General features: G+C 45.7%; 1 protein-coding gene across 2 annotated transcripts; it reads right to left on the bottom strand.

The window, feature by feature from the left end:
- Positions 1–321: 321 nt before the first annotated feature.
- LOC309854042 (small integral membrane protein 10-like protein 3) lies at positions 322–18,388 on the bottom strand. 2 transcript variants are annotated; one of them, XM_082712675.1, is made up of 2 exons: positions 17,955–18,388; positions 322–2,101 (listed from the first exon to the last, which is right to left on the bottom strand). In XM_082712675.1, exons 1-2 carry the CDS (start codon positions 18,138–18,140, stop codon positions 2,081–2,083), a joined length of 207 nt encoding a protein of 68 aa, XP_082568801.1. In that variant the 5' UTR covers positions 18,141–18,388; the 3' UTR covers positions 322–2,080. The 2 variants fall into 2 exon arrangements, with proteins under 2 accessions (XP_082568801.1, XP_082568800.1); XM_082712674.1 differs by having other exon boundaries at positions 17,955–18,092.
- Between the last annotated feature and the right edge of the window lie 6,773 nt (positions 18,389–25,161).

Raw genomic sequence — 25,161 nt, 5'->3', positions numbered from 1 at the left:
AACAGAGCTCCCCTTTTAAAACAATTCTGTGTTCTCACTTGACCGTCCCTTGGTGACTCACCATCCCTTGGTGACCCCAGAGGTTCCTAAGCAGGGCTCTCACTGCCCAACCAGGACAGCGTCCTTCACACTGGCTGCGATCACAACACGTTCTATGTTCTGGAAGGAAAGTGAGAGCAGAGTGCAGACCTAGCTTCCTAGGTTGTCTTTCAAGCTCTGCTTCTGGTCTTCTAAGTCGGCAGCCTATTTGGACCGATGCTGAAAGACTTCTCAGTACGAGGAAGACGGCACTGAAAAAAGACAAGGTGACCCGAGACCACACACATAAAAGAAGACATTTATTATGCTAAATAATACATTTTCTTCTCCATTTTCCCCAAACAGTAAAATAGCACATGGCATAGTAAGTTAGCACACAGACAGAGAGAAGCAACCAACAACCCCGAAAATGGGTAAGTCTTACTGTGGGACGCCTGAGAAACCCATGCTCTGAAGCGACCTTTCCCGGAGTTCCCAACCAGCAGAGGGATTACATTACGTCAGAGAAAATGTTGGGATCAGAGATCCTCCCGGCTCCTGGCAACGTTAGGGGCAATGCGAGGTCTGTCTCCCCTTAACTGAGCCGCCGCAGATGGTCTCGAGGTCACTTTTATTTCAGGCGACACAGCTAAGGCTCCTAGTTTGAGAAAGGATTATACTAGAAGGACTTCGGATGTTGCACCTTTCACTGTAGGGCCTCCATTTAAACTGCATTTCGAAGGGAAGGAAAGAGAGATGAGAAAAGAAGTCAAATTTTGCTGCAGACCGAAATTATCCTATAGAAGGCCGAGAGCGAGTAGGAAGGGGCTGACTTGAACAAACAGCCGCTTCCACCCAAGGATCAGAGAGAGGCGAGACTATCGGGATGGTAGCCCTTTGGAATGAGCGTTGAAGATAACATAAAAAATGCTGTTACACCTTTCCGTTCTAACCTGACATTTATATAGGATCTATGAACGTTCTCCTTGAAATGGCATCCCAATACTGAATGTCTTTCAAGCACAAGCTAAAACACGTTCAAAAGTCTCCCCTCACATCAACCAACTTCCCGTGAGTTGAAATTCCACTCAAAGTTTGTCTGATCATACAAACTGAAGCAGGAACTTCACGGCTGCCCCGTGTGCATCCAGATTCATGTGAAAGAAATCATTCTAAGACAAGTTTTAAAATTAATCTCACTATTTTTATTGTTCGGCTTGCACCTTAACTATGGCGTATTGAATTTGCTATTTCGAAAGCTGGTAGAGCCAGTAGCCCCAGTATTATCTGCAGATCGTCCGAGGTACTTCTTACACTTGAAAGCATCTTCTTGGATTCTACCGTTGGCTCTGAAAACAGGGGCTCTGAGTGGCCAAGGAAAACACTTTGTGCCTCATTCAGGAAAACTTCGGGGTGTGCGTGCAGCAGTGGAGAGAGGACGAAATGCAGGCCAGACAGTTCCAACTCAAAGCCTAGCCCCTCCAGAAGAGCACTTGGCGGTTCCTCCTCAGAAATCCCTGATTCTGACCGCTTCTGAGGGCGCGGTAGTCCTGACGCCCGAGACTCCGCTGTGCGGCCCCGTCCTCCGAGGCGGTTGGTGGCCCCGGGCCCTCCTTCCAGCCCGCGCCCCAGCAGAGCCTCCCTCGCTCCGCAGCACACCCCAGCAGAACGCTCTCCGGCGGGAGCGCAGAACACATGCAAAGTCTTGCTCTGACCCGCTACAGAAGCTGAATTTCTTCGTAATGATTCTTTCAAACATGGAAGTGTTTTGTTGCCATTGTGAAGGAAGAGGCTGGCCTCACTCGAAGCATTTTTCATTTCCGCTGATAACTCCTCACTTTGTGAATTTCCATCCCCATCAACGGCAGATCTAGGCATCCCGGAGGGGGAAGGCGTATCTATCGGGCAAGGGCTCTCCCCCTGTGCTCCTTCAAGTCCATACAGCAGCCGGTCTGAGTCCTCTCCCGCTGCCTGCACCTTCCCGAGGCAGGTGTCCCTCATGCTGCGTGTTCTCTGATGTGGTGAGCCTGACGACGCGCCTCTGTCAGTCAGCGGAAGGCCTTCAGTGGATCTCAATATGAACCTGGAAGAGATAATCGGGAGTATTATTATGAAGACAGAGCCTTGAAAGAGCCTACACATACCAGGTACTTCTAACAAACAGGAAGATCTTTTTTTTTTTTTTAAGATTTTATTTATTTATTTGACAGAGAGATCACAAGCAGGAAGAGAGGCAGGCAGAGAGAGAGAGGGAAGCAGGCTCTCCGCGGAGCAGAGAGGCCAATGCGGGACTCGATCCCAGGACCCTGAGATCATGACCTGAGGTGAAGGCAGAGGCCTAACACACTGAGCCACGCAGGCGCCCCAGGAAGATCTCTTTAACAGTCTCTGGTACCAAGGACTCCTACATTTTGACAGAAAACAGGATGACAACCTACCAATTAGAGATCACAACAAAAAGAACATACTTTAAAAGAAAAAAAAAGAAAGAAAACTAAACAGTACTTTATTACTGCAGGGTTTCCTAAAAATACTTAAAATTTTAAAAAAAAAACATTCTTAGGCTTTGTAGTTTTCACAGCTATTTAGTTATTTCTGTGGGTTCTATAAAAATCTGTCCTCTATTTAATCAGGACGTAACTGGATGACTTGATTATGCAAACCAAGGCCCTACCTGACGTGTCCTATTTGAGACTGAGTCTCAGTGACTCAAGCATGACAAGCCACTTTTAAGGAATCAAGGTCAACATTATTTACAGATCTGCTGTCCACAAAGCCCTCCCAGGAAAAACCTGCGTGGAGGTCACGGCCTCAATGTGGTAAGGAAGATCACGGCTGTCAGGGCAGGGACCTCAGCAAATTTTGGAGTCTTGTTAAGAGAAGAATTCACCGAATTTATAGGTACTACAAGTAAAAAAAGGATGGAGAAAGTTTCTTGGGCTTACATCCCCACTCTCAAACTCGCCTAGTCCGAGATTCTGCGTGAAAACTTTGGGACAGAAGTTGATTTGTAACCTCAGCAGTGGTTCAAGAGCAAACTCAAGGTGGCCCGTATGGTTAACATTCTTGCTGTACTTGCAACGCTAACAGGACCAGGCTTTTTCTGTGACCAAGAATCATCTTTCTTTGACATCATTATGCCCCCAATGGGGAAGATGTGTCAAGAAAGGCTGTGAAAGAGCCTTGAGACCAGGAAACAAGCTGAATGGGCTCACTGTCCACTGCGTCCCTGGGCTACCTGAGTTTAGGGGGCCCTGCACCTGACTCTGAGTTGTAAAAACTGTAAGAGGAAGGCAAAAGATTTCTTATCCAAATAATTAAAAACTCTGTTCAGAGGAATACAATTGATTATTACCCTGTGGATACTGACCATGTGTACTGATCATCTGCACTGCACTTTGGCATTCCTGATTATGTGTGTGCGTGTTCTGTCTAAATTCTCCTTTAAACCGATTAGAACATCTAATTAATCTAATTATTGAGTTAGCATCTAATTAATGAGTTCCCTCATTAATTGATGAGTTAAAAAAAAATGTTGACCCATGTTCCTTTAAAAAACCATAACCCCAGAGCATTAATACATGGAAAATAAAGAAATACATCGACTGTATTTACTATTTTTCTAGAAGGCCAGCCTACGGAAGAACAATGTAAGGAAGACACACAGCTCTGCTGGGTGAAAGGAGGGGTGGAAACGTGGGACGTGAGGCAGAAGCTTAAGAGCGCGCAGCTCGCTTCCCACAGAAAGACAAAGCCTGAGCACGAAGAGTCAGGAAGCAACAAGCGTGCAATTCAGAGTGAGAGAAATCCGGACAAGGAGAGCCCGCTGGAGCTGAGAGGCTCGGCTGTGGGGACAGAGAAATGGGGGACAGGAAGCTGCAGTTTCTCTAACCAGAGGAACAAGCTAGGTGAGTGTGCAAGTGTGTTACATTTTTTAAAAATGTAAAGAGAGGGGCACCTGGGTGGCTCAGTGGGTTAAGCCTCTGCCTTTGGCTCAGGTGATGATCCCAGGGTCCTGGGATTGAGCCCCGCATCGGGCTCTCTGCTCGGCATCGAGCCTGCTTCCTCCCCACCCCCCCACCCCCGCCACCTGCCTCTCTGCCTACTTGTGATCTCTGTCAAATAAATAAATAAAATCTTTAAAAAAAAAAAAAAGTAAAGAGAGTACACTAGGAAGAAAATAAACAATTGTTGGAGGCTGAAGCAGAAGCAAAAAGGGCACAGGGAGAGGCGTGAAGCCAACCAGGGCTAACGAGGCACATGGGTCGTGGTGCAGGGAGCATGGCCTCCATCAGCAGAGCGACTGAGCGACATTCGGCCAGGAGATGGTGGCCGGATCTGCATTTCTGACTAACTCCTTGGCTGCAGGGTGGTGGCTGTGGCAAGTGGAAAGGAATCACACAGACCAATGAGGAGGCTATTCCAATTCCACAGGGGAAGACTTGAGGCTGTGGATGAAAAGGAAAGAGAAAATATTTTTCCACTTGGTAGCTGACGGATGTAGAAAGGGAGACCACCACCGGTTTCTCTCGTTTCACTTCTAGGTAATGAAGGCATCACGAATGGAGAATGGAGAGGAGCAGCAGGTCTGGAGGGACGTCTAACAGCTCAGATGGGGACACACGGAGTCTGACTGTGGGAACTGGACAAGCATTTGGATTATTAATCAAGTAGTTAGCTCAAGAGTGACGTCAGAGCTCAGACCCAGATTCTGAAGTCCCCAGTTTTGGGGAGATGGGTAAAAAAGAGAAGACGGTAAGATACAGAAGGCCAGGCTCTCCAAGATCTAGTGAGGGCACCCCAAAGCCACCAAGGGGGAAGATTTGAAGCAACTCGAGAAACTCCATGTCATAGACACCAAGAGCGTCAAGCACTTCAAAAAAGAGGGCAGTTAGATGTGTTTCTTGCACAACTTCATTGGCTCCAAATAAACTCTAAACTTCATATGATCTTCTAGTGTAGCGGGTGCTAAATGGGGTGACCCCAACTCAAGGAGTAGAGGAGAAAATATCAGATCTCTGCCTAGCTCATTTTATCTCATTCCCCCTTTAACTTTTTGTAAGTTTTACAATATATGCCATATTTTGGTGGAGAACCATATAGTTTACATCTCTATCTGGAGGACATGTTCAAAATTTTTACCAATAGAAATGTGATCAATCCTCTAAAGAACTGAAAAAATGTATTTGAACAGGATAAAGCAATACACAAATGCAAGATGCCATTTTTTAAAAACTGTGATATAACGTTACATTGGTTTCAGGTGTACAACATAAGGGTTCAATGTTTGTATATATATTACAAAATGATCTCCAGGAGTTGACATCTGTCACCAACCATTACCATTTTTTTCTTGTGATGAGAACTTTTAAGAGGTACAATCTTCTAAGTGTGGATTCTGGCTACAATTCAATACAGCTGACCCTCAAAAACATGGGTTTCGATTGCACAGGTCCACTTTTATGCAGGTCTTTTTCCACAAATACAGTACAGTCTGTAAAATATTTTCTCTTCCTTATGTTAACATTTTCTTTTCTCTAGACGGCTTTTTCTAAGAATACAGCATATGGCACAAAATATATGTTAACTGTTATTGCTAAGTTAGATTTTTGGGAGTCAAAAATCTGTGGATTTTCAATTGCACAGGGGTCCTAACTCCCACCATTGTTCAGAGTCATAATTTCAAAGTTTACCCCATCAAAAACTAGTCAACTTCTCTGGACAGTTCTTGCAAGTTAAGTTTCCAAAGCATATTTGTTCAAACTCTCCATTTATATTACTGATTTCAAATGTACTAAGAACATTTTCCTGAAATAAAAGCATTCTCAAATATACATATCCATGGGGCGCCTGGGTGGCTCAGTGGATTATGCCTCTGCCGGTTGGCTCAGGTCATGATCTCAGGGTCCTGGGATCGAGCCCCACATTGGGCTCCCTGCTTGGCGGGGAGCCTGCTTCCCCCGTCTCTCTGCCTGCCTCTCTCTCGGGTATCAAATAAATAAATAAAATCTTAAGAAAAAAAAATTCATATATATTTATGTGTATATATATTAGCTTTTATTTAAAAGCTAAAGAGAGAGACCGAGCAGGCGCAAACATGAGCAGGGGGAGGAGCAGAGGGAGAGGGAGACCAAAGTCCAGCTCGATCTCGGGACCCTGAGATCGTGACCTGAGCTGAAGGCAGACGTTTAACCAACTGAGCTATCCAGGCACTCCTTAAGAATGTTTATAAATACCTTATTTTAATATGTATTAAAAATATATTTGAGAAGCACCAGGCTGGCTCAGTTCATTAAGCATCTGTCTTTGGCTCAGGTCACGGTCTCAGTGTCCCGGGATGGAGCCCTGCAGGCAAGCACCCGACTCAGCAGGAAGTCTGCTTTCCCTCTCCCTCTCTTCCTCCCCCTGCTCACGCCCTCTCACACCCAAATTTTTAAAAATATTTTTTAAAATAATAAAATAAAATAAAAAATTCTTAAGAAAAACATGTCACTTAATAGGGGCCACCTCTCAGGAAAATTATCTAACTACTTTTAGCATGTCCTTGTACAAGGACTTAGTGCTGTTCCGAAAGATGAAATATTTCCAGAATTGTGTTAAAATACTCCAGCTAAGGTACCACTAATATAATCACATATTTAGTAATGCTAGAATATGTTGTTTACTGAAGATCTACTTCTTTAATAAATTCAGTAATAAACTATATATTTAATCTTGACAAAAATACTTCAGGTCAGGGGTGCCTGGGCGGCTCAGTGGGTTCAAGCCTCTGCCTTCGGCTCAGGTCATGATCTCAGGGTCGGGCTCTCTGCTCAGCAGGGAGCCTGCTCCCCACTCCCCTCTGCCTGTCTCTCTGCCTACTTGTGATCTCTGTCAAATAAATAAATAAAATCTTAAAAAAAAAAAAAACTTCAGGTCAGTGAAAACATTTTGGCTCTGATCCCTCAATTAATCAACAAAAACTACCTTTATTTATTTATTTTTTTTTGGTCAGCAAAAACTTCACACTAGACACACACGTTATTTTGAAAGCCAGAAATAATTTTCAAATAATTTCTAAACAAGTGAAGTATTTTTTATGGAAGTACAGTTGACACACTCTAGATTAGTTTCGCGTGCACAAAGTGATTCAACAAGCTTCAACATCATGCTCTGCTCCCCACGAGCACAACCACCATCTGTCCCCACACAACGCCACTACAATCCCACGGACTGTATTCTCTACACTGTACCTTCCATGCCTGGGACTTATTCATTCCACATCTGAGAGCCTGTACCTTCCACTGCCCTTCACCCATTTTCCCATCCCCCCACCAGCCCATCTGGCACCCATCATCAGTCTGTTCTCTGTATTTATGGGCCTGTTTCTTTTTTTGGTTTGTTCATTTGTTTTGTTTTTTAGATTCCACATGTAAGTGAAATCATATGGTATTTGTGTTTGTGAAATATTTTTATAACTTATTCTCACCCTACTACATATATAGATATATCACATTGTACCCAACATACATAATTATATAATTAACTGTCCTTAGCCCTAGAAATCTCATCGCCACCTCCTCCCCCCACCCTGTGTTAAGGCTACAAAATAATAAGCAGCATAAACTCTGGCAAACAAACTTATCCATCAACACGGAGACCATCAGGGTAAAGGAAAGAGTCTATTTGGAAGTTCAAAACAGTATGATTCAGAAAAAAAGAAGTGTGGTACTGGCAGTAAGTTCCTGAACGTATTTCCTCACCCAACACATCCCCCAAAAAGGTAAAAAAGGTTGAAAATGGAGCCACAAAACCAGAGGGGTGATGTGCACAGGGAAACAAGATTATCTGGGTGCGTCCACAATTCCAGTGCAGACAGGAGAAATCATCCTCTACCAAAATCCCTGTTGGCTGGAGGCAGCTGACCTGCTGCACAACAATAGGCCTGACCCACTTAGGCAGCTGCTGCCCTCTTGGACTGCTGTCACCTTACCTTCTCTAACCTGAGCTATTAATGGCCTCCGGGACCTGACAGTCTGGATACCACTGCTCTGTGAACTAAAAATAACCTGGCCGCTATGCTTCTGAAAGCCAGCTGGCAAGGCTATCTCCAAAGGGGGCTGGAAGAAGACACAGCTCCACCAGCCAGGTTGGGACAACAATGGGCTTAGAGTGGGGTCCTGCTTCACAATGGCTCACAAACACACTCCAGGCTCATCCTGGCCTCGCCTGGCTTCCAGAGCTTCCAGAAGTGAACATCAGTATACCTTAACATCACTGTGCTCACGACTGAAACAATCACACTGAGGAGGTGGCCAAAACACATTCCTGAAATTGCTACCCAGCATGGGGGGCACCTGGCTGGCACAGTCCGTACAGCATGCAACTCTTGATCTTGGGGTCTTGAGTTCAAGCCCCAAGTTGGGTGTAGAGATTACTTAAGGCAATACAAAATAAAATTTAAAAAACAGTAAGACTTAAAGAAGAAAAATAGAAAAAAGGTGTTACCCAGCTCAGAGGATGAGAAGCAGGAACAACTCAGTCGCCTCCCCATTAAGCTGAATCATAACCACAGGAAACTTACTAAGAGTGCTGAGTTCCTGTTACCAATCATTCAGCACATCTAAATCAAACCTGCCCTTAAAAAGCCAGCTGTGCAGCTCTCGCTAAGCCACCACCCTGTTTCCTCCCCCTTTTACCTGCCTGCCAAAGGTATGCTCAGACATGGGTTGTGTCCCGACTCCGGGACCTCGGGCAATCCTCTGACCTCAGCGTGCTGTGAGGACTCACTATGAGAGCGCCTAACAACTTCTCTGACTGGCATGCTATAAACAGCAGCTGTCATCATCATCAAGAGTGTTTTAGGGAATGAACAACAAAATGGGGTGTGGGGGGGGAGGGTTCTGTGAAGCAGAAGACGCAGGAGTGACCACCGGAAGGCAACATGGAAGTGGCCTCAACACAGACTGCATGTTTCCGGGGAGGGGTGGAAGCCGAGGCCCCGGCTGCAGTGGCCGACCAGTCAACAGGGAGCATTTTAACTTTTAGAATTATTTACAAATGCAAATAACCTTTCCTTCAGGATTCTACTCTGACAATTTCCTGCTACAAATTCAATCCGGAAGTGTTCACTGAGCTCCTACCCTGGGCCAGACACTGTTCTAGGCACTAGTGTTAGGACAAACAGGACTCTTCTTCTTGAAGCTCACTTTCTAGTAACATACACTCAAGGACAAAAATGTTACTCACACAGTCTTCACGGCAGTGCAATCTGTATACTTACCACAGGAGATTTTATGTATGTATATGTATTTTCTAACCAGAATAAAATAGGGTTGAATTCCTCATAGCCTAAAAGTTGGGAAGGTCTTTTTTTTTTTTTTTTAAGATTTTATTTATTTTATTTGAGAGAGGGAGCCCACAAGCAGGGGGAACTGCAGAGGGAGAGGGAGAAGCAGATTCCCTGTTGAGCAGGATGCCCAATGCGAGACTGATCCAGGACCCTGGGATCATGACTGGAGCCAAAGGCAGACACTTCACCAACTGAGCCGCTCAGGTGCCCCTGGGAAGGCCTTCTAACTAGGGCGAACCCAAAGTCAAAAAAGATTGTTAAATCTGACTACATAAAAATAAACCACAGGGGTGCCTGGCTGACTCAGTCAGTAGAACATGCCACTCTTAATTTCAGGATTGAGTGTTTAAGACCCACACTGAGTGCAGAGATTACTTAAAAGAGAGAAACAAAGAAGCTTTTTCAAAAACAAGTAAGTAAAGTTCGGTATGTCAAATACACATCATAAGCAAAATCAAAATGTAACTAAAACAAAACAAAACAAACAAAAAAAAAACCCCACTTTTCAACTCTTAACAGATACAAGGCTCTGAGAAATTACGATCACCAACAACCAACAGGAAAATGGGCAAAAAACATGGGTAGTTCACCACCCCCCCCAAAAAAGTGAATGAGTCTTTCACTGACATACCACGTAAGGAAGTACTTATGTAAGAGAGGCATGCTGCCTCAAACAACAAACACAACACAGCCACTGCCAGTAGCTCCCCCCCATCAGGAGGCGCCATGGTGTCCCTCCCATCCCTCCCCCCCAGAGTCTCACCGCTTCCACCCTCAACTCTGAAGTGCAGTAACAGTGAGCCTCCTGAAATGCTTAAACACAGGATTACCATATGACCCAGCGACTCTCCACTCCTATATCCAAGAGAAATGAAATCACATCCACGCAAACCCTATTCGTGAATGTTCCCGGCAGCCTTACTCACTCATAATAGCCAAAAACCAACAACAGCCTGAATGTCCAAGGGATGGATATAAAAGACAAGAGGCGTCTACGGAAGTGTCACAGATTGGAGACATGGCAACTAAATGCAGTGTCGGGTCCTGGAACAGGAAAAGGACACAGTGGGAAAAACTGGTGAAACCCCAATGCATCCCAATGCATCAGACTGATGTTCATCTCTGAGTTTTTTTTTCCCCCCAAACATTTTATTTATTTATTTAACAGAGATCACAAGTAGGAAGAGAGGCAGGCAGAGAGAGAGAGAGAGGGAAGCAGGCTCCCTGCTGAGCAGAAAGCCCGATTCGGGACTCGATCCCAGGACCCTGAGATCATGACCTGAGCCAAAGGCAGCAGCTTAACCCACTGAGCCACCCAGGTGCCCCTCATCTCTGAATTTTTAACTGTGCTATGGTATAGTTAGCCTCCAACAGCAGAAAATGGGTAAAGCATCTATGGGAGCTCTCTGCACTATTTTTGCAACTTTTCTTTAAGTCAAGTCATTTCAAAGTTAAAAAGTGAAACAAACAAACAAAAGAACCAAAAGACTCATTCTGGTTTGGATTTTTTTTTTTTTTTTAAATACCCCAGTGTAGGGCGAGGAGATGGAAGATGGTGTAGGCTTGACGAAATAGATAAAACAAGATTAGCAAAGAGTTTATTTATCCTTACTGAAAAGGAATGACAGAGATATAAATAAATAGGTAAATGTGTGCCACTGCCACACACACTTCGCCACTGCCTTTGGCTTGGGTCATGATCCCAAAGTCCTGGAATTGAGTCTCATATCGGGCTTCCCCTGCTCTGCAGGGAGCCTGCTTCTCCCTCTCCCTCTGCCTCTCCCCGTGCTTGTGCATGCGCGCTTTCTCTCTCTCTGTCAAATAAATAATAAAATCTTAAAAAAAAAAAATCCTTTAGGGGCGCCTGGGTGGCTCAGTCGTTAGGCGTCTGCCTTTGGCTCTGGTCATGACTCCAGGGTCCTGGGATCGAGCCCCACAACGGGATCCCTGCTCAGCAGGAGGCCTGCTTCTCCCTCTCCCACCCCCCTGTTTGTGTTCCCTCTCTCACTGTGTCTCTCTCTGTCAAATAAATAAATAAAATCTTTAAAAAAAAAATAATCCTTTAAAAAAGTAAATCACATGAAGTCCCATCTCACTGAAACATCTCCCACTTCGCTCGGAGTACAAGCCAAAGTCCTTACGAAGGTGAGAGGCACCACCATCCCATGTCCCTCCCCACCCCCGTCCCCCAGCTGGTTATCGTGATCATGTAAGAACAGAATTAAGAACACTCAGAGGTGGCTGAGTGGGAAGAAGCTGGCTGGCTCAGTGGGAAGAGCATGTAACTTTTTTTTAAATGAAGGATTTATTTATTAGGGAGAGGGAAGGAGGGGGAGGGGGGGAGAGAGAGAGAGAAAATGCGTATGTGCCCATGAATGGGGGGGGTGGGTCTCAAGCAGACGCTGCCTTTTTCCATGTAAAAGCAATTCTTTTTTATCGGCCCTTACAAAACTATCAGAAGGTGCTATGGTCTCAATGTCTGTCCCCCCGAATTCATATGCTGAAACTCCAACCTGAAGATGGCCGTACTAAGGCAGGGAAGCCTCTGGGAAGTGTGCAGGTCATGAGTAGAGCCCTCAAGAACGGGACTGGCGTTCTTACAAAACCACCCCACAGAGACTACCCCTCCCCGCGCCCCGACTATGAGACGACAAGAAGGCACTTGCTAGGAAAAAAAACTCTCGCAAGGGCCTGGCCATGAGGGTGCCTCGATCTTGGACTTTCCAGCTTCCAGGCTGTGAGAAATATGTTTGTGGTTTATAAGCCACCCCTGTCTGTGCAGGTAAAGAACCACTGGTTCTTCTCCACAGATCGTTTGAGAAGCAATGCCTAGGCTCTCCCCTGAGTTAGGGCCGCTCCCCCCAGGTATAGGCAAACACATTTTTTCTTTAAAAGATTCTATTTATTTATTTATTTATTTATTTGAGAGAGCACAAGAATGAGATAGCATAAGCAGGGGAGGAGCAGCAGGGGGTGAGAGAGAAGCAGACCTCCCCCCACCCCTACCCCCACCCAGCAGGGAGCCTGATATGGGGGCTGGATCCCAAGACACAGGATCATGACCTGAGCTGAAAGCACATGTTTAAGGGCCTGAGCCACCCAGGCACCCCCACTTTTCTTCACTTTATATATGGTTGGTTTTTGGTTTTTTTTTTTAGATTTTATTTATTTTAGAGAAAGAGGTAGGCAGAGGGAGGGGGAGAAGCAGACTCCCCGCTGAGCAAGGAGCCTGACATGGGGTTCGGTCCCAGATCCCCAGGATCATGACTTGAGTCAAAGGCAGAGGCTTAACTGACTGAGCCACCCAGATGTCCCTGGTTGGTATCTCCTAACATCAGTACATATAGATCTAACACACTTTAGTATCTGCTTGACCCATTATAGGACTTTGTGTAAGACTTAAAAACAAAACAAAACAAAAAAACCTGACTCAAGAATACAGATATTCACTGCACCATTCTTTCAAATTTTATATAGGTTGAAAATTTTTCTAAAGTTTATGAAAAACAAACCATGATGAAGGCATTCACTCGAACGGAAAGATTCCCTAGTGTGTTTTCCGCATGTTCGGTACTTACCATCTCAAAGTATGCAGTTGTTCCTCAGCTCAGAAGCCAGAACAAATTCCTAACTGAGCTGATGCTTCTGACTTGACTCATTAAGATTTCGCAAAGCTTATATACTTTTAAACATTTTCTTAATCATCTCTAATTTTCCCCAATCGAGCAAAAGAATAAAACTCATTTCAAGCTGCACTAGGAGATCCTGCAACTAGGATCTCGGGATAGTTACTACTTCCTGAAACTGTTCAGACATAAGACCATGCAACCTGAGTCAATGCCAAAGTCCTTTCAATGCTCCTACACCTCTCAGTCTGAAGCTCCTTCTTCACGGACCAGCCTCCTCCTGTTCTAGAACAAGCCAGGCTTGCATCCGCTGTAGGGCCTACTCTCCACAAAACCAGATACACTTCTAACCCAGACATCTCCCCTTCCCCAAGGCTTAAAGCCCTCACCGCTGATTTCAAAAACTTTTGTTCAGGGGCACCTGGGTGGCTCAGTCGTTAAGCCTCTGCCTTCAGCTCAGGTCATGATCCCAGGGTCCTGGGATCGAGCCCCGCATCAGGCTCCCTGCTCAATGGGGAGCCAGCTTCTCCCTCTCCCACTCCCCCTGCTTCTGTTCCCTCTCTTGCAGTCTCAGTCAAATAAATGAATAAAATCTTAAAAAAAAAAAAAAAAAAAGCTTTTGTTCAAATGCCACCTAATCAACGAAGCCCACCTGCTTTATTTAGCAAGGCAACCAGTTCTTCCGGCCCACCTACACTCCTGAACTCTTTTATTTAACTGGAATGAACGAATACAGATTTTTTAAGTGACAGGTGAACACAAAGACAGGGAGTTGTGGATTGACAAAGTCTATGAGAAAGGAGACTATGACAGAGCGGTCAGAACCAGAGGAGAGAGCTCACACACACGGAGGAACCAAAGGAAGCTTCCCCGGCCTGGTTAGCGCAGATCACTCCAGGGCAGTGTGGCCCATATCATGGAAGACAAGGACATTGCTCAGTGTGACAACAATCATCCACCTTCACCATGTCCTTTCTCTAACCTTTTTGAGGCCTTCTTTTTTTTCCCCCTTGAGGACAGGAGCAGAGGGACCCAGAGAGGATCTTAAGTAGGCTCCATACCCAGCTCAGGGCTCTGACAATCCTAAGGTCATGGTCTGAGCTAAAATCAAGAGTCAGAGACACTTAACCGACTAAGCCACCCAGGCGCCCCTGAGACCTTCCCTTTTTTTTTTTTTTTTTTTTTTGAGACCTTCCCTTTTAATCGTTTATAAATCTAGGTGACCTGAGCCCAAGATACTTGATTCTTCCCTCAGGCAGCATAACTGAAAAGTTGGAGGCATAACCAGTTACATAGGATCTCCGCACAGTCTATCATCTTGTTTTTACTAATTTTAATTTTTTTTTAAGATTTTATTTGTTTACTTGCCAGAGAGAGAGCATGGGAGAGAGAGCATAAGACCACAAGAGGGGGAGCTACAGGCAGAGGGAGAAGCAGGCTTCCCACTGAGCAAGGAGCCCAATTTGGGACTCATCCCAGGACCCTGGGATCATGACCTGAGCCAAAAGCAGATGCTTAACCGACTGAGCCACCCAGATGTCCCACTATTTTTAACTTAGTATTTCATACAGATTTTCATTTTTCTACTTGTATTTTGGATTCTGCATAAGTAGGATGCTAATGACTCTAGCAGATTAAGGCTGCTTACAAATATTTTTTCAGAATTTTTAAAATTTATTTTTTCTTAGGCTTCCAAACAGTATTTTGTATTTTTATTTTTTGCAAACAATATTTTAAGATCATAAAGCTCCTAGGTTTACAAAGCTCTTTTGCATCTGTTTTCTCATTTAATCACCTTGCATGTTAAAGAGGTATCAATCTCCTGAAAAGGTCTGCAAACGATGCAGACGTCCTAAGTAAACACACGGGACACAGCATCCTTTAGTCCAGCACCTACCATGCAGAGGCTGGGGACACAGTGTGGTGAGTAAAAAGGCAGCCACCTCAGCTGTCCTCTTACTTGGATGCTATTTCCCATGGCACTTCCCTTTACAAGAGGCCAGAGTAATTAAACCCTTAAATCAGGTTAATTTAATTAGTAATTTTCCACAAATGAACAGCAACTCTAAACCTGCAAGGGCATTTTAAGTAGCAGATTAACTATCAGAGTAAAGAAGAGATACACCCCGCTCCCACCCTCTCCCTGCCTCAGTCCGTGAAGTGACTGCCGTGGCACCTGAGTTCTTAGACAGCCGCCAACCACCCTGGTGACCACTCTGTGCTCCCCCGCCCTCACCCCACCTCTCACCTGACTAACAGCCCACACGCTACCCCTATATAGCTCAACTCCTGGGCTGTGCTGCACCTGGACGGCTAATCCAGGTCACGTACTGTCAAGTACACCAAGTCACCCATTACGGGCTTTTGGGATTGGTGAGCACTGAGTCCTTCTGACAGCTCAAACCAATCCACGTAAAGTTAATTTCCCTCCTCCTAAATACATCTACTCTCAATCATTACGGTGCAAATTCCTTATTATGAAATTTGTACTTGAATAACTGTTCCTCAGGTTCTCAACTACAAACAACCGTGAGATTTGGAAACCCTAAGCATCACATTAGAAATGGAGTCCTTGATTCCTTATTGCTTATGGAACAAGCAAGCCTTCAGTACTCTTGCAATGAAGAGAGCCAAAGTGCAAGATCACATGGATATGGTGATCATGCACTTCCTGAAATCAGAAATGAAGTGTGAGACTGTACCAAATGACTGAACCAAAGGAAGAACAGCTTGTCCAAATGCCCAGGGGCAGATAGGCAGAGAGTAGTAAGGAAACTGTGAGAAAGAAGAGTAAACAAGTAGCAACCCAAGTAAGAAGTTAGAGAGGTGGGCAAAAGCCAGACCTGCAGGATAAAAATATGTGTGAAGTGCCTCCTGTGGGCAACAAGAAGCAGTTTTGTTCTGCTGTTTTGTGGGAAAGGACACCTATGTTTAAAAAAAAAAAAAAAAAATACTTCTCTACTGCCCGGTGGAAAACAGATGGTCCAGGTGAGTGATTATGGTAGTCTGGATTAGAGGGTAGTCATATACAAGTAAGGGAATGTATGACAAAGGTGATTTTTTTTTAATGTACAAAACATGGTAATTTTTTTTTTCAAAACATGGTAATTTTACCATTATGTACTAGCTTTTCTCTTATAGTTGTTCTTGTAATTCTGCATGTGACTGCAAAGCATTAATGCAATTCTAGACAAAAAGTTCCAAACTAGGAGCTTGGGGGGGGCGGGTGTCAAATGCAGACGTGTTTTGGCCACAAAGTTTACTTTCTTAAAACTTGAGTTAATATGGTATCTAAAAATCAGTATTTCCAATTCCTCTTGAAAAACACTAGATCTAGCGAACAACTGTTGGCTAGTGGCAACTGGCTAGAGCACAGGCTTTCTGGTTTCCCCCAATCACCACACCCAGCATCTCTGACTCGTTCCTAACTACCTGCTTGAAAAAGATTTCACTTTTCGGGACGCCTGGGTGGCTCAGTTGGTTAAGAAGCTGCCTTCGGCTCAGGTCATGATCCCAGCATCCTAGGATCGAGTCCCACATCAGGCTCCTTGCTCAGCGGGGAGCCTGCTTCTCCCTCTGCCTCTGCCTGCCATTCTGTCTGCCTGTGCTCGCTCTCTCCCTCTCTCTCTCTGATAAATAAATTTAAAAAAAAAAAAAAGATTTCACTTTTCCACTCTTCCATTCTGGTACTTCCACTTAGGGGTGCCAGAACCCCTTGTTCAAATAAAAGTATCCCAATTTGGATCTTAGAACAGAAAGGCAGGTTCATCTCATCTCACCTTAACACAATTTTGATCAAGAACTGATTTTAAGGGGCGTCTGGGTGGCTCAGGTCATGGTCTCAGGGTCCTGGAATCGAGCCCCACATCGGGTCTCTGCTCAGCAGGGAGCCTGCTTCCTCCTCTCCCTCTGCCTGCTTCTCTGCCTACTTGTCATCTCTGTCAAATAAATAAATAAAATCTTTAAAAAAAAAAAACAAAACTGGTTTTAAGTAGCCCTCACAAGTGATTAGCACCAAAACCCAAGGGTCCAGGTACCCAGACAATTCCATGCTGATGCAATCAAACCAGAGGGGACAAAAAGGACAACACCTGCATGGTCTCAACAGCCCTGTCCCAGCACTCGGGCTTCCTCATTCTGCACATGAGGGAGCCACACAAGTACTGTCAAACAGGAAGCTCCGGGAGGGCAAGAACCTGTCCCTCCTCCATCCAAGCCTGCGCCAGGCACTCCAACAGGAGCTCGGCATCTGGCCAGCTATGATCCACTTATAAAGGAAAATTCTCAATCCGACGAGTTTTCATCCCACTAGAAAAAGACATCTGTAATTACCACGGGATGAAGGAACGTCATTTACCACAAAGGCGATCTCCAAGGTGCTGAGTGTGTGTCCACTTTCTCACATCTGAATAGTTTCCGGACTCTGAACCCTTTTGCGTCTCTGCCCCTTCCACCTCATTTTGCCTCCTCTTCAGCCTCACCCCACTTCCATCCCGACCAGGATTAATCAGCTACAGCTATCAAAAACACTAACTCCTTTTAGGGATCAAAAATAATGTGTTGAAGAGCTTCGTAAAGTTTGGCAACTAGCAAAGTCAACCACAAACCCATCTCGCAAACCCAACCATATATTATTTTCTGGGCAAAATTTCCTCTTCAGGGCCTTTCCACCGGTGCCAGTTTCCACCATCCCCGCGGACCCCACGCCCCAGCTGTAGGGCCTCAGCCTCGGGAAGCCGCTCCACCCCGCCCCCAGCCTCATTTGCAGAACGGGGAACAACAATAACCTCAGCGGGTTTTCCTCCCGTGGGGTTGCAGGAGAAAGGCACGGTGCCTGGCATACACTCAGCATCCAGCTTGGCAGCTCCTGTCAGCATCCTCGCCGTCCCGGGCGGGCTGGGCCGGGCCGCGGGGGGCGGACCGGCACTCGGGGAGGGTCGGGGGGGAAAAGGCCAGCCAGGCAGGCGCGGCTCACTCACCTGCAGGCGGACGTTGAGCATCATGGAAGCCACGATGTAGAGGTAGGGGAAGTTGATGCGCAGCCGCCAGGCCAGGTCGAAAAAGATGAGCAGGGTGCGGGTCAGCCCCTTGCAGAAGACCCCATAGGAGCGGGCGGCGGCCGAGCGCGAAAGGCGGACAGCCAGGCCCGACAGAGCCGCCGCCATATAGACCGGCGCCCGCCGCCCGCCCGCCGCGCACCGACCGGCCACGGACCCCGACCGCCCGGAGCTCCGAAGCCCGCCCGCCCTCTCGGCGCCGCGTCGCCCCCGGGCCTCCACCCCGGCCACTGGGCCGCGCTCGGCGCGCTGAGGGAGCGAGGGAGGCGGTGGCGAGGTCGGGGGCGGGCGGGCGGCGGGAGGGTAGTCCGCGCGTCACACTCCGGGAAGCGCCTCCGCGAGACGCCGCCTGGTCCAAGCCTGGCCGCCGGGCCTGACGTCACAATGCCCGCGCCGCGCCTGCGCACCTCTGTCCCGCCCCCCTACCCCGCCCCCTGTCACCTTCCGCAGGTGAGACGCGCATGCGTGGGCGATGCGGGGGCGGGATGCTCCGGCAGAGCCGCCGATGCGTTGTCTCGGTCTGCCCCCTAATGGTCAAACGAGAAGGTGAACAGTGAATTTGAATTACAGTGTACAATGTCAATGTCCTTAATAACGGGGAACGGTACACTTAAAAACTGTTAAAATAGGCAGCTCTTTTTGCCCACGGGTCCTTTCCCGTGCTTTAATCAAGCTACCTTTTTGCACCTAAAAAAATCAAAATAAAAACAGTTAAAATAGCAAGCTTGATGTTATATATATCTAACCAGAATTATAAAAAGCAAACAAAGAGAGGCTTCCTGGGGCGGAGGGGCAAAACATGCTCCCCATGTAGATGGTTTCAGGACCCCTGCCATTGTTGTTCAGTGTTGACTTAGGTAAAATTTAATCTTTAATAATTTTGCCCGTCACTGAAAGTCTGGGAATTTGGTACAGGTGAGGAAAAAAGAGTTTCACTGATGAAATTAAAAGCAAATCTTAAGTCTTTTAAGAAAGCAACAGTGTGAAAAATTGATTTAAGTGTAAAAATTCTTTGCTCTAAAATGGGTTTGCAATGACAATCATTATTAAATTAAACAACTTTTAGAAGTCATTTAAGGGGAGCTTCCAGGGGCATCTGACTCTTGGTTCCCCTCAGTCCTGGTATCCAGTTGTGGTCTCTGGGTTGTGAGATCCAGTCCTGCGCACTGCCCGGAGTGCTGAGTCTGCTGAGGTTTCAATACCGCTCCCTCTTCCCCTCCCCCTCATGATTTCTCTCTTTCTAAAATAAATAAATAGAACTTTAACTTTAAAAAAAAATCTGGGGCAGGGATGCCTGGGTGGCTCAGTTGGTTGGACGACTGCCTTCGGCTCAAGTCATGATCCCGGAGTCCTAAGATCGAGTCCCGCATCGGGCTCCCAGCTCCACGGGGAGTCTGCTTCTCTCTCTGCCCTTCTCACTCATGCTCTCTCTCCCTGTCTCTCTCTCAAATAAATAAAATCTTAAAAAAAAAAAAATCTGGGGCACCTGGGTGGCTCAGTGGGTTAAGCCTCCACCTTCAGCTCAGGTCATGATCTCAGGGTCCCGGGATCAAGTCCCCCATCGGGTTCTCTGCTCAGCAGGGAGCCTGCTTACACTCCCCCGCCCCACGCACCTGCCTCTCTGCCTACTTGTGATCTCTCTCATCCTGTCAAATAATAAGTAAAATCTTTGGTGGGGGGAACCTAGGTGGCTCAGACAGCTAAGCATCTGCCTTCTGCTGCTCAGGTCATGGTCCTGGGGTGCTGGTATGGAGTCCCACCTTGTGCTCCTTGCTTAGGGGGGAGCCTGCTACTCTCTTTGACTGCTATGGCCCCTCCTTGTGCTCTCTCTCTCTGACAAATAGAGAATATCTTTATTAAAAAATAAAATCTTTATTTAAAAAATTATAAATAAATAAATAAATAAATAAAATAAATTTCTCTACCAGGAAAGAAATTCACATTCAAAATCATTAAAAATATTTTTTCACTTTACTCACCTATAATCCAAAGACTATAAATCACAGCGGACACTATCAGTATTGTCATTATGACTATTATTTAGCATTATCATTTTTCTTTGAATATCTACTGCATAAGAATTGTACTTTTTGTCAGGAGGCGATTGGTTGGCTCAGTTGGTAGAATATGGGACTCTTGATCTCAGGGTTGTGAGCTCAAGCCCACCTTGGATATGGAGATTACTTTAAAAAATTTTTAGGGGTGCCTGGGTGGCTCAGTGGGTTAAGCCTCTGCCTTCAGCTCAGGTCATGATCTCAGGGTCCTGGGATCGAGCCCTGCATCGGGCTCTCTGCTCAACAGGGAGCCTGCTTTCCCTTCTCTCTCTGTCTGCCTCTCTGCCTACTTGTGCTTTCTCTCCCTCTCTCAAATAAATAAAGTCTTAAAAAAAATTTTTAAGTCCTAAAAAAAAAAAAAAAAAGGAAGAATTGTACCTTTTAATGCTCATAATACTGTATTTACTATCCGTTGTCTTTCCGGCCAAGACCATTTTAAATATTTCAGGGTTTTTACCTTTTGGCTCATTTTGTTGTTATTAAAATATATTTTTCAAAGTATGTGTGCTAATCTTTAGTTCCCCTTATTTTTGCAGCATTAGACATAGCCACATTTATTGCCTCTGTAAAAAGCTCACTTCCTTTTTTTTCTAAGTTATTTTTTTTCTCTCGACGCTCAGTGGATGCTATCTTTGAGGATACAGAACACATGTTCCTGAATTAGCAACGTCATTCAGGCTATCTTCCCAAAAAGCAAAATGAACGCTTCTTCATACAGTATTTAGAAAAATAATCTAAAGATTTTTAAAGGCTGGAGTCTTCAGTGGAAAATTTGCCAAAGACACAATGTGTGAACAGGTTTCAAGATCAGCCGAGTTTATTCTTAGGCTGTAAAGATTTTCACTGGTGGAGATTTGGCAATGCTGTTTATTAGAAGCGTGTTGAAAGACCAGATGGCCCACAAGGATGTGAGATGTGTGTGTGTGTGTGTGTGCACGCGTGCGTGTGTATCCTTCCTGATTTCTCATTTCTTTTTCTCTAAATGCCATTGAGGCAATGGGGCATTTTTTTTTAAGATTTTATTTATTGGGGCACCTGGGTGGCTCAGTCGTTAGGCGCCTGCCTTCAGCTTGGGTCATGGTCCCAGAGTCGTGGGATCGAGCCCTGCATCAGGCTCCCAGCTCGGCGGGAAGCCTGCTTCTCCCTTTCCCGTTCCCCCTGCTTGGGTTCTCTCTCTTGCTGTCTCTCTCTGTCAAATAAATAAATACAATATTTTTTTAAATCTTTTTTATTAAAAGATTGTATTTATTTATTTGAGAGAGAGAAAACGAGCAAAAGCAGAGAGGGAGAAGCAGACTCCCCACTGAGGAGGCAGTCTGACACGGATCTTGATCCCAAGACCCTGAGATCATGACCTGCTGAAGTCACTAATGACTGAGCCACACCAACGCCCCACAAAGAGGCATTTCCTTTTTTTTTTTTTTTAGATCTTATTCATTTATTTGACAGAGATCACAAGTAGGCAGAAAGGCAGGCAGAGAGAGAGGAAGGGAAGCAGGCTCCCTGCTGAGCAGAGAGCCTGATGCAGGACTTGATCCCAGGACCCTGAGATCATGACCTGAACCAAAGGCAGAGGCTTAACCCACTGAGCCACCCAGGCGCCCCAAAGACGCATTTTTTAAAAGATTTTATTTATTTGACAGAGAGAGAGAGAGATCACAAGTAGGCAGAGAGGCAGGCAGAGAGAGAAGGGGAAGCAGGCTCCCTGCTGAGCAGAGAGCCTGATGTGGGGTTCAGTCCCAGGACCCTGAGATCATGACCCGAGCCGAAGGCAGAGGCTTAACCCACTGAGCCACCCAGGCGCCCCCAAAGATGCATTTCTAATAAGCTATACAGTTGCCATAAATAATGGCAAACATCACCACAAAACTACACTGAGCAGGTAAAAAGCCTTCTGTTATTAGCCAACACGGAAGGTCAAAGAGAACACGGAGGAATGCTAACAAGATTTGAGTTTTACTATATATTGTGGCTAACTGGTTCTGAGCCTTAGAGCAGGCTGCTAAATTAACATTTAACTCAACCCCAATTTTCTGGTATCTCTGGGAAGACATCCTGTTAATTATAATTTGAGAACCAGGCAGAATTAAAACTATAAGTCAGTGTGGAACGTATTTTCGTGGAGGTCCATTAGGGTTATAGGAGAAGGCAGGAGAATAGATGCCACGGCAAATAGGAAAATGATTTTTTGGGGCGCCTGGGTGGCTCAGTGGGCTAAGCCACTGCCTTCGGCTCAGGTCGTGATCTCAGGGTCCTGGGATCGAGTCCTGCATCGGGCTCTCTGCTCAGCGGGGAGCCTGCTTCCTTCTCTCTCTCTCTCTCTGCCTGCCTCTCTGCCTGCTCGTGATCTCTGTCTGTCAAATAAATAAATAAAATCTTAAAAAAAAAAAAAGAAAAAAGAAAATGATTTTTTGAAGGCTTGATCAAGGGGACCCAGGTCAGTTCCCTACAATCTTCCTTCCCGCGGTTAGAACGATGACTCAGGTGAAAGAAATGTTGTCTTTTTTCTTTCCAGCTTCGCCTGGTGAGAAAAGCACAGGGATACAAGGATCCACATTTGGCATCTACTTTTAGCTCCATGATCTGGTTCTGTAAAATGAGGATAAGGACATCCATCCTACAGGGTATTTGTGAAAAATAAATGAGAGCAAGTCTGGCCAGCCTCAGGCGCTGTCCTAGGCAGATGGAGGGCACCCAGAAAATCAGTTATTTCCATGCGCAGGGCCCCGGAGTCCTTAGAATGCAAGTTTGGTGGCTCCATTAACAATAATCTTAGGGATGCCTGGGTGGCTCAGTGGGTGAAAGCCTTTGCCTTTGGCTCAGATCGTGATCCTTGGGTCCTGGGATCAAGTCCCACATCGGGCTCTCTGCTCCACGGGGAGCCTGCTTCCTCCTCTGTCTCTGCCTACGTGTGATCGCTGTCTGTCAAATAAATAAATAAAATCTTTTTTTTAAAATATTTTATTTATTTATTTGACAGAGAGATTACACGTAGGCAGAGAGGCAGGCAGAGAGAGAGAGGAGGAAGCAGGCTCCCTGCTGAGCAGAGAGCCCGATGCGGGACTCGATCCCAGGACCCTGAGATCACGACCTGAGCCAAGGCAGCAGCTTAACCCACTGAGCCACCCAGGCACCCAATAAAATCTTTTTTAAAAATAATTTTAATTAGAGGCACCTGGCTATTTCAATCGGTAGAACATGTGACTCTTGACCTTGGGTTCCTGCATTCAAGCCCATCTTTGGGGTAGAGCTTCCTTAAAAAAAAAAGAGAGATTTCAATTTTGAGGCTCTCGTCGTAATAAAAAGTAAAGAAATGAAAAAATAGGAGGTTGCCAAAAACATATACCTATAGTAACCAAGAAAAAATCATTATAATTAATAATATTTCACTCTGGATCACAAGCGACCTGAAGAGTGAGGCACCTTGATTACGCTGCTGGAAGAGAGGACAGACACAAATGATCCAAAGTGTTGGTCAGAAATCTTTGATATTCCTTTGCTCCTTCCCATGGAAACTTGGAAGGGTGGGGAGGATTTAACCATGAGAGCTTAGTTGCCATTGTAAGAAAATTCAAGTTTCCCGTCTCACACTGAAGGGTCCTTTTCAGGCACTCACATTATTTCAACAGGTTAAGGCGAATGTGAATCAATGACACAGTGCTGGCTAGTACGGAGTCATGTGAAAAAGATAAGGACAAAAGTATGCACGGAGAGGGCGCCTGGGTGGCTCAAGTGGTTAAGCCTCTGCCTTTGGCTCGGGTCATGGTCTCAGGGTCCTGGGATCGAGCCCCACATCGGGCTCTCTGCTCAGCAGGGAGCCTGCTTCCCCGTCTCTCTCTGTCTGCCTCTCTGCCTACTTGTGATCTCTCTCTCTGTCAAATAAATAAATAAAATCTTAAAAAAAAAAAAGGTATGCACAGATATGTGTGTGTGCTTGAATATATATATATATATAAATAAACACACACATGCATATTTGCATGCATATACACATATATAAATGGGTTGTATACATGTTTATACATATATATACATGTATGTGGAGGGGTTGGGGGTCTTTTGTTTATTCCCTAAATAAATGAATAAACCATATATTTGGGTTTTTTTTTTTAAGATTTTATTTATTTATTTGACAGACTGAGATCACAAGAAGGCAGAAGGGCAGGCAAAGAGAGAAGGGGAAGCAGGCTCCTTGCTGAGCAGAGAGCCTGATGCGGGGTTTGATCCCAGGACCCTGGGATTAAGACCTGAGCCAAAGGCAGAGGCTTTAACCCACTGAGCCACCCAGGCACCCCTGTTTTATTTTTTTTTAAAGATTTTGTTTAGGGACGCCTGGGTGGCTCAGTTGGTTGGGCAGCTGCCTTCGGCTCAGGTCATGATCCCAGCGTCCTAGGATCGATTCCCGCATCGGGCTCCTTGCTCGGCAGGGAGCCTGCTTCTCCCTCTGCCTCTGCCTGCCATTCTGTCCGCCTGTACTCACTCTCTCTCCCTCTCTCTCTGACAAATAAATAAATAAAATCTTTTAAAAAAAATAAAATAAATAAAGATTCTGTTTATTTGACAGAGAGACATACAATGAGAGCAGGAGCACAAGCAGGGGGAGGGGCGGAGGGAGAAGCAGCCTTCCCACGGAGCAAGGAGCCCAACATGGGGCTGGATCCCAGGACCCCGGGATCATGACCTGAGCTGAAGGCATACACCTAATAACTGAGCCACCCAGGGGACCCATCTATTTGTTTTAAAGTGCTTTTAAAAAATCTGGGTTCCTGGGTGGCTCAGTCGGTTGAGGGTTCGACTATTGATTTTGGCTCAGGTCATGCTCTCAGGGTTGTGGGATCAAGCCCCACATTGAGCTCAACACGGAGTCTGCTTGAGATTCTCTCTCTCTCTCTCTCTACCCTACCCCCTGCTCATACTGTCTCTCTCTCTCAATAAATAAAATCTTTAAAAAAATTTTTTTAATCCCTAGAATTCGAAAGCAAAATGAAATGGATGAAACCATATATCCAGTTGGTGGCATAACACAGAGAGGAATCAGTCCAAGAAACATTACAGCTACAATTAAGCTGTACCAA

This window comes from Mustela nivalis, assembly GCF_964662115.1.
Source record: "Mustela nivalis genome assembly, chromosome: 19".
Classification (NCBI taxonomy): Eukaryota; Metazoa; Chordata; class Mammalia; order Carnivora; family Mustelidae; genus Mustela; species Mustela nivalis.
The sequence above is the reverse complement of the archived record's forward strand: the minus strand, read 5'-3'. Positions and strand labels throughout refer to the sequence as shown.

What these genes read in the sequence shown, in the direction of transcription:
- LOC309854042 (XM_082712674.1), bottom strand. Translation starts at nt 2,019, where the DNA reads ATGAGGGACACCTGCCTCGGGAAGGTGCAGGCAGCGGGAGAGGACTCA.